Source organism: Phasianus colchicus, chromosome 29 (assembly GCF_987193195.1).
Source record: "Phasianus colchicus chromosome 29, bPhaCol1.hap1.1, whole genome shotgun sequence".
In the NCBI taxonomy this organism is placed as follows: domain Eukaryota; kingdom Metazoa; phylum Chordata; class Aves; order Galliformes; family Phasianidae; genus Phasianus; species Phasianus colchicus.
The window spans coordinates 1,342,953-1,359,049 of record NC_143464.1 but is presented as its reverse complement, the minus strand read 5'-3'; the positions used below and the strand labels follow the sequence as shown (position 1 = coordinate 1,359,049).

At 47.9% G+C, this 16,097-nt stretch overlaps 2 protein-coding genes across 2 annotated transcripts; both read right to left on the bottom strand.

Moving 5' to 3' along the window:
- Window positions 1-306: 306 nt before the first annotated feature.
- Window positions 307-1,239, bottom strand: LOC149914482 (olfactory receptor 14J1-like). The gene has a single exon (XM_090126374.1). It carries the CDS (start codon window positions 1,237-1,239, stop codon window positions 307-309), a length of 933 nt encoding a protein of 310 aa, XP_089982500.1.
- A 12,982-nt stretch (window positions 1,240-14,221) lies between these two features.
- Window positions 14,222-14,986, bottom strand: LOC149914481 (olfactory receptor 14J1-like). The gene has a single exon (XM_090126373.1). It carries the CDS (start codon window positions 14,984-14,986, stop codon window positions 14,222-14,224), a length of 765 nt encoding a protein of 254 aa, XP_089982499.1.
- Between the last annotated feature and the right edge of the window lie 1,111 nt (window positions 14,987-16,097).

Sequence of the window (16,097 nt, the reverse complement as noted above, 5' to 3'; positions counted from 1 at the left end):
TCCTGCAGCCCTCTGTGTGCAGGGCTGCTCTCTGAGATACAGATGATAGTCTAAATTTTATTTTTATTATTATTTTTTTAAATCTACTCAAACAGCCTAGTGCTTGAAGAATAGTAAAGATTTAAGGAGTAAGAAAAAACAAATGTACATGGGAAATATCAATCAATAATATTATTTACATGGAGTAAAAACTATTGCAAGAATTAAAAAAATTAACAGCGAAAAAAAAAAAAAGAAATATTACATGATGCCATTCCCAGCTTTTCTTGAGTTTGTGGTAATCATGTGAAGATGATGAAGATATAATTAATGCTGAAAAAACATACATAGAAATAGTTTCTTGAGGACAACCTTGAGCTCCCGGTTCCTCATGCTGTAGATGAGGGGGTTCACTACAGGAGGTACCACTGTGTATAACAGTGCCAGCACCAGGTCCAGAAATGGGGAAGAAAGTGATGGGGACTTCAGATTGGCAGATATACCAGTGCTGACAAAGAGGGAGACCACGGCCAGGTGAGGGAGGCACGTGGAGAAGGCTTTGTGCCGTCCCTGCTCAGAGGGCATCCTCAGCACGGCCCTGAAGATCTGCACATAGGAGAAAATAATGAAAGCAAAGCACCCAGATGCTAAAGATATACTAAGAAGCAGAAGTGAATTTTCTTTGAGGTAGGACCGGGAACAGGAGAGCTTGAGGATGTGGGGGATTTCACAGAAGAACTGATTGATGGCATTGCCTTGGCAGAGAGGCAGGGAAAATGTATTGGCAGTGTGCAGCAGAGCATTGAGAACCCCAGTGCCCCAGGCAGCTGCTGCCATGGTGGCACAAGCTCTGCTGTCCATCAAGGTCCCGTAGTGCAGGGGCTTGCAGATGGCAACGTAGCGGTCATAGGACATGATGGTGAGAATGCAATACTCTGATGAGATGAAGAACAGAAAGAAAAAGACCTGCACAGCACATCCAGCATAGGAGATGTGCCTGGTGTCCCAGAGGGCATTGGCCATGGCTTTGGGGAGAGTGGTGGAGATGCAGCCCAGGTCGAGGAGGGCGAGGTTGAGGAGGAAGAAGTACATGGGGGTGTGCAGGCGGTGGTGGCAGGCTACGGCTGTGCTGATGAGGCCGTTGCCCAGGAGGGCAGCCAGGTAGATGCCCAGCAAGAGCCAGAAGTGCAGGAGCTGCAGCTGCCGCGTGTCTGCCAACGCCAGCAGGAGGAACTCGCTGATGGAGCTGCTGTTGGGCATCTGCAGTTCCTGGGCATGGAGTCCTGTGCAGAGTGCAGAAAATAATGACAGAAGTCAAGATAACTTGCAGACACTCTCCTCCTGCTATACTATAGAAATGTTTCTTTCTCTTTGAAAAATGTTCATTTAACTCCATAACTTCAATTTCCTTGCATGAGCTTTAGTGTACCTTAAGAAGTAGAAGCTGAAAGAGCTCTTACTTTCCTCTCATTTCCTAATCATATCTCAGCTTCCTAGATAATTTCCTCTTACAATCAATTTCCATCCCTCATATCTTTATGCTGTCTGCACTCACAGTGCCCATCTTTTCTGCACTTCAATTTCTGTTAGAGAAAGCTGTCTGTTTTCAGGATAAGAGCATTATTCATGTCAGCAGAAAACGATAGCAATTTCAGCTGAAAGCACTTTAGGAGAATGTTCATATAAGGGCAAATTGTGAATGGTACAATTCAGGATTCTCAGAGATGTGTTCATATTTCACATCTCCTTTCAGAATTCTGCCTCCAGCTCATTCTCCTTCCCTAAGAACAGGTGTTGGAAAATCCCTGCCTTGTCTCTCCTCCTGCAAAGCACCCTTGGAAAAAAAAACACCCAGTGGTGAGTGTAGCTGTTATCCCCCTGCCCCAGGCAGCAGCTGTAGCAGCAGAAGACCTCTGCCCTGCCCTGCCGTGGGACTCCTTCCCCCCACACATCTCCCCGCAGCGCCCTGGGCAGCTCCCCGGGCAGGCTGAGTGCTGAGTGCTGAGTGCTGAGTGCTGAGTGCTGAGTGCTGAGTGCTGAGCGCTGAGTGCTGAGCCTGGCAGGCGGCAGAGTCAAAGCCTGCAGTGAGACTTACCTTGTCAAAGGCTGTGAGCAGTGCTCCTGCAGTGAACTCAACACCTGCTCAAACCATACACATCCTATAAGCTCTCTGCCCTTTCTCTCCTCTCCTCCTGTCACCTGCAGGCTGTGCTGTGCAGAAGAGCTGCTCCTGGGCACAGCTGTCTCTCTGCAGCGCTGCCCACTTGTAGGAGCTCCCTGAGTCCCAGGAGCCCAGCCCAGCCCAGCCCAGCAGAGGATGTCATTTTCTCTTCCTCACTGCTCTCCCTGGAGATGACTTGGGGGCTGCAGGGCTGGCAGCTCCCGATAGACAACAGGGTCATCTCTGCAAAACGTACTTTGAAGTCAGATGAATTAATCACCAGTAGCCAAGCTGATTTCGGAAGCATTGTTTGTCCTAACAGATTGTGTGTGCCGAGCAAAGCTGCCAATGCCCCATCTGGTGTCATGGCTTTATGATTCTTGTTATCAGTATTCCACATCATAACATCATGTAAAGCACCGGGAATGAAAGAGTTAATACTCCAGTTCTGTGGACGGACAACTTTCTGGATACCTGGTTCTCAGAAGAGAAGAAGAACCGCATATCCCAGGGGACTCTGAGTTCAGAGGGGAAGATAAGCCGTGGGAGGAAGACCTGGGATCTCTCACTTGCTCGCTGCCTGGCAGTGTGTGGCTGCGCGCCCCAGCCGTGCGCCTTCAGTTCAAAGTAAGGCTTTTGGTTTCAGACACTTGCTCTCTCATTATATTTGAGTTATTACCCTAAATTCCAATTTTATTTTATAACATTGTGTTATCTTACATTCCAGTATCATGTTTAGTAAAAATAAGTTTCCTTCTTCAATCATTGATGCTGTTTTTGTTTTTTTTTTATTATTATTTTATGTCTTTATTTATTATAATAATTTTTATTTTATTTTATTTTATTTTATTTTATTTTATTTTATTTTATTTTATTTTATTTTATATATTTTATTTTATTTTATTTTATTTTATTTTATTTTATTTTATTTTATTTTATTTTATTTTATTTTATATATTTTATTTTATTTTTTGGGCAGTGGGACTGCCAAGCCTTCAACCCTCTGTCACGGACACACATTGATCCAGATAACTCCGTAACAAGACAACACACTCAGTCATATGCTCTGCTTTTAGGACGGGTGTGTGGAGCCAAACGTTGGACCTGATGATCACTATGGGTCCTTCCCATTGTGGGTTGTCCTAGGATTCCATGACAAGCTGGATACAAGCACGGTGGGTTGGAATGACTGTGGTGTCACTGTGGGTAGGAGTTCAGTAACACAGTCACGATGTTCGCTCAAAAGTGTGGAGAGCAGTGCTGTCAGAATTACTGAGTTATGGCAGTGATCATTATTACAGTGATGTCAGAGTCACTGTGCTGGAAAGGGGAGACAAGCTCAGTGATTTCAGCTCCACTGTGTCGTCACAGCTGATATGAGCACAGTGGTGTTGCAGTCAGACAGGAGCTCTGCATGTGGGTGAGCATCAAACACGGCATCCCCAGAACCAAATGCTACCAGTGAGGAAATGGTGCCTCCACCTTGGGCCTGGGAGTTCAAAGTTCTGTTGTGATTGACTGCTTGTTCAGACTGGGCCCCTCTCACATCCCACATCCTGGCATGAGACACACTGCCCACATGGGACTTGGGCCTCACGGCATCCTTGCACCCCATGCAGAGTCTGGCAGCTGCTGTGCCCTGGTCTTTCATTTGACATCAGACAAACCTCCATCCCACTGCCCCAGGAAGGGCCCTGAGCCAGCAGGAGGGAGGGACACGATCTCCCTGCCAAGGCTCTGGGGATCAGGCCTTGGCCTTTCTGCTTCAGAAGACAAAGGAGGCTTTGCTCAGCATCACAGCCACCATCCCAGTGCCTTGGTCTGCCTGCAATCATGGCTTCCAATTATCTGCTCTAACAAGTCCCTGGGGAAGCTTGCTTTCAATGGCCCTCAGTGGGGCCCATTAATACTCCAAGAAACTTCACTGTTCCTTCTGACTTTGTACTCTTGAGCACTTCGTGCAATCTTCTTTCTGCACTGGAGGTGATGGACTCAGCAGCAAATGCCCCCTGGGGCCCATTACAACCTGAAGAGCCCTCCTGTGCCTTGTGCCTTCCTGTCATCTTCTTCAGGTGTTCAGAACTTGTACAGCAAACTGGACAGGTATCTGGAGACATCTAAAAGAGGAAGAGAACTACAGGCATTAATGAATTCTATTTATTTATTTAGTTATTGTTCAGTTTAAACAAGAATTTAAAGCAACACTTTGCAACTGATATTGACCCAGGATGTCCCCTAATGAGCTCTGCTCTGTCACTGTGTGGACAGATCCCCATCAGGCTTCCGTTTTCCTTGCTGGACAAGCCCAGCTCCATCAGTCTCTCCTCACATGTGAAGTGCTCCATCCCCAGTCACCTTGAGTGAACCTTCCCAATCTCACTTTGTCTTGCTCTCATCAGCCTTGTGTTGGGGATCTGAACTGTAGAGGCAATGCTCTGGAGAATGCCTTCCCTCCATCTTCCACCCATTATCTTCTTCATATTAAAAAACTGGAAACTTGATTTCTTACCAGATTTCCAAATTCTGAAACAAGGAAGAATAGTTATTGATTACAGGAGATACTAACATTAAACATTTGGAAGGAATTCTTAACATTTCTAAGATCATGATTGTGAGGCATGGAACAGCTGTGGAACAGGTAGCCCAGAGAAGTGGTGGATGCCCCATCCCTGGCAAAGTTCAAGATGTCAAGGGCCCCAAGCATCCTCATGTACTGGATGACAGCGCTGCCCACAGCAAGGGAGCTGAAACTGGATGGTCTTTTAGGTCCTTCCGATCCAAGCCACTCAAGGATTCTGTGGTTCCTGTCAGTCTCGTCCAACTCAGAATCCTGTTTGCTTAGGTATTCCCTGATCACCTCTTCTTTCACCAAGGACACATCTGCCATGCACCAACAATTCCCACCTGTCCCTGCCTCCTAGGATTCCAAGAAGACCAGACAAACTAATAAACCATGAGGTCAGGAAGGAAATGAGTATCAGAGACTTTTCCATGTCCTGTCTCACCAGGTTCCCTACACCATTCTACTGTGGGCCCACATTCTCGCTAGCCTTTCTTTTGTAGACTGCATATTTCTACAAGCCCTTCTTGTCTGTGATATGCCTGGGCACATTCAATTGCAGTTGAACTCTGACTTTCCTATACTCATCTCAGGAACACTGGACAAAGTCTCTGCATTGCTGCCAGGTGCTCACTTCTTGTTCCCATTTCCTGTACGCTTCCTTTCTGTGTTTGGGTTAGAGCAACACAATCAATTCACAATAATGCAGGATTTCTGACATCTTAACTTGCCTTCCTCTTCCTCGGAATGGAAATATTCTGCTTGGAAGCCAAGTTGCTTAGATAGTTGCCACATTTTTTGACCCTATTCCCTCGCTGCCTTTCCCTGCTGTTCTGTACACCACAGACACTTGAAGAAGCCAAGGTGTGCTCTCCTGAAGCCCAAAGGTGTGAGCTCTCCCTTCAGATTCCTCAGCTCCACCATCCCATGGCCACTGCAGACCAGGTTCTCTTTCACATTCACATTCCCCATCAACCCTTCCTTGGCAGTATGAGATGCAGCAGAGCACCTCTGCTCTTTGGTTCCTCTATGGCTTGGTCAAGAAGCTGCCAGCTGTGCTCTCCAGGGTTCTTCTGGATGGTGCATGCCCTGCTCTGCTGTCCCTGCAGCAGACACTGCAGTGGAAAAAGCCCCCAAATGGGACAAGGGCCTGACAAAACGAGGCTCCCATCTGCACGTAAAGGGCACCTTCCACTTGCTCTTCCTGATCAGGAAGCCAGGAACAGACACCGTTGGTCTCCTCTGTTTGCCATTGCCATTGCCATTCACTCTGACCTGGCTGCTCTGCCTCCCCCAAGATGAGCTCAGTGCACTCTCTGAAAGGGCAGTTGCCCTTCCTTGTCTCTTTTGGAAGCCATTTCACCACATCCCTGAGATCCAAACAAGACCTCAGGTCTGCAACTCTTCAAAGCTTTCTAGCCCAGCATGTGCTGGTGTTCTCATTAGTGAAAAAGCACAGAAGAAAACAACCTATTCAGGATGGGTCATTGGATTCAGTGCATCCATGGTCTTTATGAAGATGGCACGAAGGCATTGGATCCACTGTGGGGCGTCAAGTTGACTAAGCAGCACAGACACTCCTGGATCTGTCTTTCCTGAAGGCCCTGTGCTGCATTTGCAGCTGCATGTGAGTGTGCTGGACAGCCTGGAGAACTGGCATGACATGACATGACGTGGCTGCTTCTGACACCGTTTGCTTGAGAGCCCATAGAAAACTGAAGTGTTTTCTGTTAAACAATACAGATGTGTTAGCTCTGTCGTGCCTTGAGCTCCAGAATATTCAGCAGATGTAGAACAGAGAAAGATCTGCCTCTTCTTTTGAGAGCTCATCCATTTAGTCAGCTGCATACCTCTGCGTGCTCCATGGAGAAAAGTGAAAAAAGACACACAAGTGCCATAAATTGCCATCAATGCAAGGGTCTGATATCATTTAGGATGGCCAAGAATATCTCCATCCCCTCTCTGGCCCTCAGCTGATGCTCAGGAAGGAAAGGAGGTGTCTAAGTCAGGGATTTCCCACACACTTCCCAAGCACTAGCACACATCCAGGAGCACCCCAGGCACCTTGGTCATCACCCAGGGCCTGTGTGAGAGCAACTGACTCCCCGCTGAAGGACCAAGGACTCGGAGCAGGAGCTCACATGCAGGCAACTCCTTGTGCACATCTGAACTGAACCAGAGCAATCCCTGAAACTCCTGTTGGTCCGTGGGGAGCAGAATCTGATTTCAGCCCCAGAGTTTCCAACTAGCGATGAAATGCCTGCACTACCTCAGCTGGATCAGTGCCCTGCCCAGGGGAAGTCCACCCTTCCTGACCTTCTCAGTGTGTCCTTTTTGTTTCAGCAAACACTCTCTAATCATATGTCTGGAATTAGTCACTGTCCACTGGACGTTTGGTGGTTAACTAAGCAGATTTCAAAGTAAAGTCATGACACGGTTGTTTTTCAGGAGCTGTTGGCCATGGAGATGCAGGGACATCTCAAGGGAGATTACCTGGGGAAAAAAAAATCACATCCTCTGTTGCTGAGTTGGGCCAGGCTCCTGGGACACAGGAAGCTCCTACAAGGGGGCAGTGCTGCAGAGAGACAGCTGTGCCCAGGAGCAGCTCTTCTGCACAGCACAGCAGGGCTGGGGGCATGATCCGCAGGTGACATGAGGATAGAAGAGAGAGGAAGGAGAGTTACAGTCTATGTGGAGTGTGAGCAGGCTGTGAGCTCACTGAAGGAATACTGCTCACAGCCATAGACACGGTAAGTCTCTGGCTGCAGGCAGTGCTGCTGCTTTTACTGGAGGGATCACTAAATCAGGGACTTCCCATTGCAGATCAGGATGCAGAGAGTCTGTGTTTCTTTATTATGAAAATGACTTGTTCCATATGAGGGCTTCCCCCCTCAGGGCAGGGGCCTTCAGCTGCCACAGCTTCTGCCTGGGGCGGGGTACTCACAGATTCACTGCATGCCAGCATGTTTCTAAGGACACTGTGCAAGAGGAGAGACAAGGCAGGGGAAGGGAAAGGACTGGAGGCAGAAATCTAGATGGGGCTGTTCACTTAGAACACATCCCTGAGACTCCTGATTCACACTATTCTCACTCATTCTGTGAACAGTCACACAATGTGCATTCAGCCTCTCCTCTCTTGAAGGATAGAACAAAATTACCATACTGTCGTATTCTCCAGACATGAATAATGAAATTAACCTGCAGTCGGGCAGCTTTCTCTAACAGAAATGTAATGGCACATAGGATGGGACTGGGTGCTTTAAAAGCAGTTGGGTTAAAGACAGGGAAAGAGATGAAAATATCCAGGGAGATGGGATAAGATTAAAAAATGAGAAAAATATATAAGCTGCATACTCGTCTTCTGCTTATGGAATGCTAAACTTCATGAAATTAAATTGAAGTTATGGAGCTAAATGAACATTGTGCAGAGAGAAAGAAAAAAAAAAAAAAATTATAGCAGAAGGAGTGCCTCTGAGAATGATCTTGACATTATCTTCTGCACTCTGCACAGGACTCCATGCCCAGGAACTGCAGATGCCCAACAGCAGCTCCATCAGCGAGTTCCTCCTGCTGGCGTTGGCAGACACGCGGCAGCTGCAGCTCCTGCACTTCTGGCTCTTGCTGGGCATCTACCTGGCTGCCCTCCTGGGCAACGGCCTCATCAGCACAGCCGTAGCCTGCCACCACCGCCTGCACACCCCCATGTACTTCTTCCTCCTCAACCTCGCCCTCCTCGACCTGGGCTGCATCTCCACCACTCTCCCCAAAGCCATGGCCAATGCCCTCTGGGGCACCAGGACCATCTCCTACTCTGGATGTGTTGCCCAGACCTTCCTGTTTGTCTTTCTGATATTGGCAGAGTATTTAATTCTCACCATCATGTCCTATGACCGCTACGTTGCCATCTGCAAGCCCCTGCACTACGGGACCTTGATGGACAGCAGAGCTTGTGCCACCATGGCAGCAGCTGCCTGGGGCACTGGGGTTCTCAATGCTTTGCTGCACACTGCCAGCACATTTTCACTGCCTCTCTGCCAAGGCAATGCAGTGGACCAGTTCTTCTGTGAAATACCCCACATCCTCAAGCTCTCCTGCTCACACTCCTACCTCAAAGAGATTTGGCTTCTTGTGATCAGTGCCTCTTTAGCATCTGGGTGTTTTGTTTTCATTCTTTTCTCCTATGTGCAGATCTTCAGGGCCGTGCTGAGGATGCATTCTGAGCAGGGACAGCACAAAGCCTTCTCCACGTGCCTCCCTCACCTGGCCGTGGTCTCCCTCTTTGTCAGCACAGTCATGGTTGCCTACCTGAAGCTCCCCTCCATCTCCTCCCGATCCTTGGACCTGGTGGTGTCATTTCTGTACTCGGTGGTGCCTCCAGCAGTGAACCCCCTCATTTACAGCATGAGGAACCAGGAGCTCAAGAACGCGGTGAGGAAAATGATGCCCTGGTCACTTTTCAGCAGGCATAAACTTCACATCTGTCTCAACAAGTGACTCAGTCTGTGCAATAACAAACTTATGTTCCTTACTGATTATAATATTTATTTATGTTTATCACTTCATTTTTCTTTGCTGTTCATATATATGTGTGTGTGTGTAATTATCATTAGTGGTTATCATGGTCCTACACATATGTTTGGCTTCCTTCTACTTGTACTGAGGCATCACCGTGCTCTCTTTCTCCTGGAGCCCATAGGAACTCTGGCTCAGTGCTGCCTTTCTCACAGCCTCCATGTTCCACCTCTGTGTCTGCAGGCAAATGAGATGCCAGTGGGCACCGTGGAGCTGATATAGGCTTGATTAGCAAATGGGATCAATGTAATTGATATATTATTTATTAATTATTAGTTAATATATTATTTGAAACTGCACCTAACCCACAACACATGTTACTGTTATTCAATATAATATAAATTATTTCCAACACATACATCTGCTCACTGTTAGTTAGGATTTCACATCCTCTTCTTCCTTACCTATTTACTCTAATCCAAGTGATATGCCATGTTTCTATTTAATCTTTATTGTCTCATGTCCTGACTTTTTTTCCCTAATATTTAATAATAACTTCCCAAATTACCCCTGTGTACAAGTTGTTATTTCTGTTCTTGTTGTCAGACCCAGTCTGTTGTGTCACTGCAGCTCTGGTAATGATTCCTTTGCTGAACTCCAGACCATTCCAATAACAGCTCTCTGGGTACTGAAGGGAAGGTTGCTAAGTTACAGAAACACACTTATCTACCAGGTGCCACTTGTAAGCAAAGAATCAATCTAATAAACAATTTCTTCGTGTGTGCTGTAAAAAGATGTGTGTTTACTATAACACAGCCTTAGTCCTAGGATCTACAATGCTTTCTTTAGCTCAATATTACAAGGATCTAAAAGAGAAATCAGTATTTTCCCCACAGTTCAATACATGTCCTGGTTCTTTATGGTCAGAATGATAATGTGGATGCTTTGTCAGTACATCAGTTACACAGAGTGGTACAGAAATCTCCCTGGACTTTTGGAAGTCCTTTGGCATGGTCCCACATCACTTCCTTATCTCTGTGGAGAGATGTGTGAGATGGATTTGAAGGGCAGAGTGTTCATTGGATAAGAAATTGGTTGGAAGGTCGCAGCCAAAGGACTGTGGTAAATGGCTCTCTGGGAAATCGGCTCCACCAGGTGGAGGCTGATCACAAGTTATGTCCACAGGGGTCAGCCTTGGGACCAGAGCTGTTCAACGTCTATCAGAGGCATGGATGATGAGACAGAGAGCACCCTCAGCAAGTGTGCTGATGTCACCAAGCTGTGTGGTGCAGTTGGCATGACAGAATGAAGGGGTGCCATCCAGAGGGACCTGGCCAGGCTTGAAAAGTGGGCCCAAAGGAACAGCATGAGGTTCAACAAGATCAAATGCCAGTTTTTGCACTTGTGTCGGGACAATCCCAGGCATGAGGGTTGAATTCCTAGAGAGCAGCCCTGAGGGGAAGGACTTCGAGATGGTAGATGAAAACCTTAACAGGAGCCAGCAGTGTGTGCTTGCAGCCTGAGAGGCCAACTGCACCCTGGGCTGCATCAACAGAGAGGTGGTCATCAGAGCAAGGGAGGGCACTGTCCTTCTCTACTCAGCCCTCAGAAGGCCCCATCTGGAGCATGATGTAAAGCTTTTAGAGAAGGTCCAGAGGAAAGCCACGAGGGTGATCAGAGGGCTGGAGGACCTCTCCTGGAAAGACAGGCTGAGGGAGATGGGAGAAGAAACAGCCTGGAGGAGAACACATTGCAGCCTTCCAGTACTCACCGAGAGCTCAGAAACAAGATGGAAATCAACTTTTAACATGGGCAGATATCACAAGGTACAAATGTTTTAAATTACAAGAGTTGAGATTTAGATTAGAGACTGGGAGGATCTTTTCAGAGAGAGGGTGGTGAGGTCCTGGCTGTTGTGGTGTTGTGATTTTTTTTTATGTCAGTATTCCACACCAAAACATCATGTGAAGCAGTGGGAGTTAAAGAGTTAGCGTTCTGGTTCCACTTGCTGCCTTTTATGGGCATTTTGAGCATTCTGATGGGAGGGGAGGGGCAGAATTCCCTGGAGCACATGGTGTGAAGAGGAAGATAGGTGGAGATCCAGACTGCACCACAGTGGCTCTCCCTCAGGCCCCACTCAGTTTGCAGCAGAGAAGGGCATGTGCTTCCCTTGTACTATCGTGGGGACTCACACTTTGGGCACACTTTGGTTCAGTAGGATTTAGTAAATTACCATTCCTCCTCAGATCGTTGCTGCTGTGATCCATTTGTTAAACCCATCTACTAGCTCTCGGCCCTTCCACCTCTCCCAGAGTGCGTGGCCTCCCTGGGGCCTCCCTGCACCACCAGCATCACCAGAAAAGTCCCAGGTCTGGTTCGCTCCTCTGATTACTACCCATTCTTGATAGTTCAGGTAAGCAGTGATGAAATTGTTCAGGGAAGCCTGCGACCTATGCAGAAGGATTTCAGGGGTTAGGGCGAATGGCTGAAGGAGTGGCTTCACAAGTGGTATTTTTCTCTCTCCTTCTTCTGGGGTGGTGAGGGATGCAGAGCAGTCTAGGAAATGGCAGGCTTTGAATAAGTGGCAGAAAGGTTGGTGCCACCACAGAACTCTGGGTTCTTTGACCATGGGGAGGACGGAAGAGAAAACTGGATGTGAATTGAGAGCAAATCTAAAGAAATGTGTGTGTAAAAACCAGAGTGAAGTATGGGTAAAGCACGTAGAGAAGTGTGAATAAAGTTGGACTAAAGTGTGAATAAACTTGAAGTGTGAGAAAGACCAGGAGCAAAGTGTGGGTAGACCAGGAGTAGAGCGTGAGTACACCCGGAGCAGGGTGTCAGTAAAAATCAGAGAAAAGTTTGAGTAAACCCAGAGTGAAGTGTGAGTAAACTTGAAGAAATGTTTCAGTAAATGCTGAGGAAAGTGTGAGTAAAACACACACACACACAAAATGTGAATAAACTCAGAGTAATGTGTGAGAGAACTTGGAGTAAAGAGTGAGGTGGGCATTTCAAGGATCCCTGCATTACATTTGTGATACTGTTGGGTGGGGAGGTGCAGCAGAAGTCATCTTCACAAAAGGAGAGCAAATAATCCAAATTCTTCTGCAAGCTGGTTTTGCTATTAAGCAAGGCAAAGTGAATGGACCTGCCCAGGAGATTCAGTTCCTAGGTATAAAGTGGCAAGATGGGCGTCATCACATTCCAGCAGATGTGACCAACAACATCACTGCTATGTCTCCACCCACTAGCAAGAGAGAGACACAGTCTTTTCTGGGTGTAGTGGGCTTTTGGAGACTGCATGTTCCAAACTATAGCCTTATTGTGCACTTCCTTCATCAGGTGACGCGGATGAAAAATGACTTTACATTTCAAAAGCAGCAGGCTTTTGAACAGATTGAAGAGGACATAGCCCGTGCCATGGCCCTAGGGCCAGTATGGCTGGGACAGGATGTAAAGAACATCCTGTACACTGCTGCTGGAGAGAAAGGTCCCACTTGGAGTTTGTGGTAAAGATCCTCAGGAGAGACCCGAGGATGATGCCTGGGATTTTGGAGGCGAGTATAAAGAGGGTCCAAAGAGTGCTACACTGCAACTGAGAAGGAGATCTTAGCTGCATATGAGGGGATTCGGGCTGCTTCTGAAGTGGTCGGTACTGAAACACAGCTCCTCTGGCACCTCGACTGCCAGTGCTGAACTGCATGTTTAAACGAAAGGTTCCCTCCACCCATCATGCAACTGATGCCACTTGGAGTAAGTGGGTTGCACTGATTACACAACGAGCGCGGATGGGGAACCTCAGCTGATTTGCAACCCCTGGTTGGATAACAGTGAAACTGACACTCAGTGTCCAGACACAGGCATCAGTTTAATGCGAATCTGTGCACTACAGTTATCTGTAAGGTACTGGCACTTCTACACTTATTTCCATGTGCAGCTACACCTTGTGATGTTATAAGAAATCAAAGTAAGCCTTGTGTTACTTGACAACTTTGTGAGAGGAAAAGAAAGAAAAGGGAGTGACAGAGTTGGGGGTGGGGGGGGTGGGGGGGGGAGGACAGAGAAAGAGATCACAGGTCCTGGTCCCAGCTTTGATCCAGCAGAGAGAGGTGGGGGGTCCTTGACTTGTAAGCGTGCTTGTCCCATACTTTTGAAGCATGAAAGTCTCCAAACAGGACCTCAAGGATCTCTCTGGCGTCCTTCTGTGGCTCCTAGGTTTACAGGTGTGCCATCCAGGGCTGTGAGTGAGGTGGCAATAAACAAGCCCATCAAAAACAAGTTTGCAGTCAGAACATCCTACAGCATGATGGGAACGTTTTGGGCAGAGCAAGGCTGTCTCATTTTTCACAGGATTCCCTCCTCCCCAAGTGTCCAGCCTTCAGTCTGTTGAGATATCAATGTACTTCCAAGCCTTTGAGACAACTCCAGGCACACAGCAGGCAAAGTGTTTTTTGTTGGTCTGCTACGTAACGCAGGACCTGAGGGCTGACACAAGTGCAAGGAGAAAGGAGAACAGCGTGCAAAGGTGGTGCAAAGAGAGCAGCACTGAAAAGAGCACGTCCTGCTGCTGCCCATGGCCGTGGCTCCAGGGAAGCAGCAGCACAACTCCAAGGCAGCAGAGAGGGAGCGCCCAGCGGGCGGTGAGGGGCAGCCCCACAGACACCAGGGCTGCTGCAACGTGTGGCATTGGGCTCTTGGTTCCTGCAGCCCTCCTGTGTGCAGGGCTGCTCTCTGAGATACAGATGACATTCTAATTTTTATTTATTTATTTATTTATTTATTTTTAAATCTACTCAAACAGCCTGGTGCTTGAAGAATAGTTAAGATTTCAGAAGTAAGGAAAAAAAAAAAGTACATGGGAAATATAGGTTAATAATATTATTTATGTGAAGTAAAAACTATCGTAAGAATTAAAAAATAATCAAGGAAAAAGAATGGAAATATTGCATGATGCCATTCCCAGCTTTTCTTGAGTTTGTGGTACTTATGTGTAGATGATGAAGATATAATCAGTGCTGAAAATACATATATATAAATAACTTCCTGAGGACAGCCTTTAGCTCCCGGTTCCTCATGCTGTAGATGAGGGGGTTCAGTATTGGAGGCACCACCGAGTACAGAAATGACACCACCAGGTCCAGGGATGGGGAGGAAAGTGATGGGGGCCTCAGATGGGAAAAAGTGGCAGAGCTGAGAAACAGGGAGACCACGGCCAGGTGAGGGAGGCACGTGGAGAAGGCTTTGTGCTGTCCCTGCTCAGAGGGCATCCTCAACACGGCCCTGAAGATCTGCACATAGGACACAACAATGAATACAAAACAAGCAAGAAAGATTAAGGCACTAAATATAATAAGCCCAACTTCTCTGAGGTAAGAACCAGGGCAGGAGAGCTTGAGGATCTGGGCAATTTCACAGAAGAACTGATTGATGGCATTGCCTTGGCAGAGAGGCAGGGAAAATGTATTGGCAGTGTGCAGCAGGGAATAGAGAACCCCAGTGCCCCAAGCAGCTGCTGCCATGGTGGCACAAGCTCTGCTGTCCATCAAGGTCCCGTAGTGCAGGGGCTTGCAGATGGCAACGTAGCGGTCATAGGACATGATGGTGAGAATGAAATACTCTGCTGATATCAGAAAGACAAACAGGAAGGTCTGGGCAACACATCCTGCATAGGAGATGTGCCTGGTGTCCCAGAGGGCGTTGGCCATGGCTTTGGGCAGAGTGGTGGAGATGCAGCCCAGGTCGAGGAGGGCGAGGTTGAGGAGGAAGAAGTACATGGGGGTGTGCAGGCGGTGGTGGCAGGCTACGGCTGTGCTGATGAGGCCGTTGCCCAGGAGGGCAGCCAGGTAGATGCCCAGCAAGAGCCAGAAGTGCAGGAGCTGCAGCTGCCGCGTGTCTGCCAACGCCAGCAGGAGGAACTCGCTGATGGAGCTGCTGTTGGGCATCTGCAGTTCCTGGGCATGGAGTCCTGTGCACAGTGCAGAAGATAATGACGAGTCAAGACCATTCGCACAAACACTCTTCCCACTGCTATACAGAAGTTTTTCTATGTCTATGGATAATGTTCTTTTAACTCCATTACGGGAGTTTATTTTAATGAGCTTCACCGTACCTTAATAAGTAGAAGCTTATGGGGCTCTTATTTCCTCTCTTTCTCTGATCATATCTCAGCTGCCTGGATATTTTACTCTTACAAGCCATTTCCATGTCTCATGTCTTTACCTGTCTGCACACAGAGTTCCCATCTCAACTTTTGTGCATTCAAAGTTCTCTTAAAGAAAGCTGCCTGTTTGCAGACAAAGTGCATTGTTCCCGTCTGCTTAGAATTACGATAATTTCAGCTGGTGCTGTCCTTTGGGAGAGGAGAAACTGAAAGCACTTGAGGACATGATTCATATAACAGCAGAATGAGAAATGTACAATTCAGGATTCTCAGTGCTCATATTCCACAGCTCCTTTCAGATTTCTGTCTAAAACACTTCCTCTTTCCTATGTACAGAAAATGGAAAATCCCTGCCTTCTCTCTCCTCTTGCAAAGTGCCTTCGGAAACAGCCTACAGTGCAGTGTAGCTGTGATCCCCCTGCCCAGGCAGCAGCTGTGGCAGCAGAAGGCCCCTGCCCTGCCCTGCCCTGCCGGGGGGCTCCTTCCCCCACACATCTCCCCACAGCGCCGTGGGCAGCTCCCCGGGCAGGCTGAGTGCTGAGCGCTGAGTGCTGAGTGCTGAGTGCTGAGTGCTGAGTGCTGAGTGCTGAGCCTGGCAGGTGGCAGAGTCCCTGGCCCGGCACACAGCCCCTGGGGCACAGCAGGGACCTGCTCTGCAGGACAGCCCTGGGCACCCGGCTGCAGCCCCGGCTGCACAGCCTGCAGCCGTCCTGGGACACGCAGCC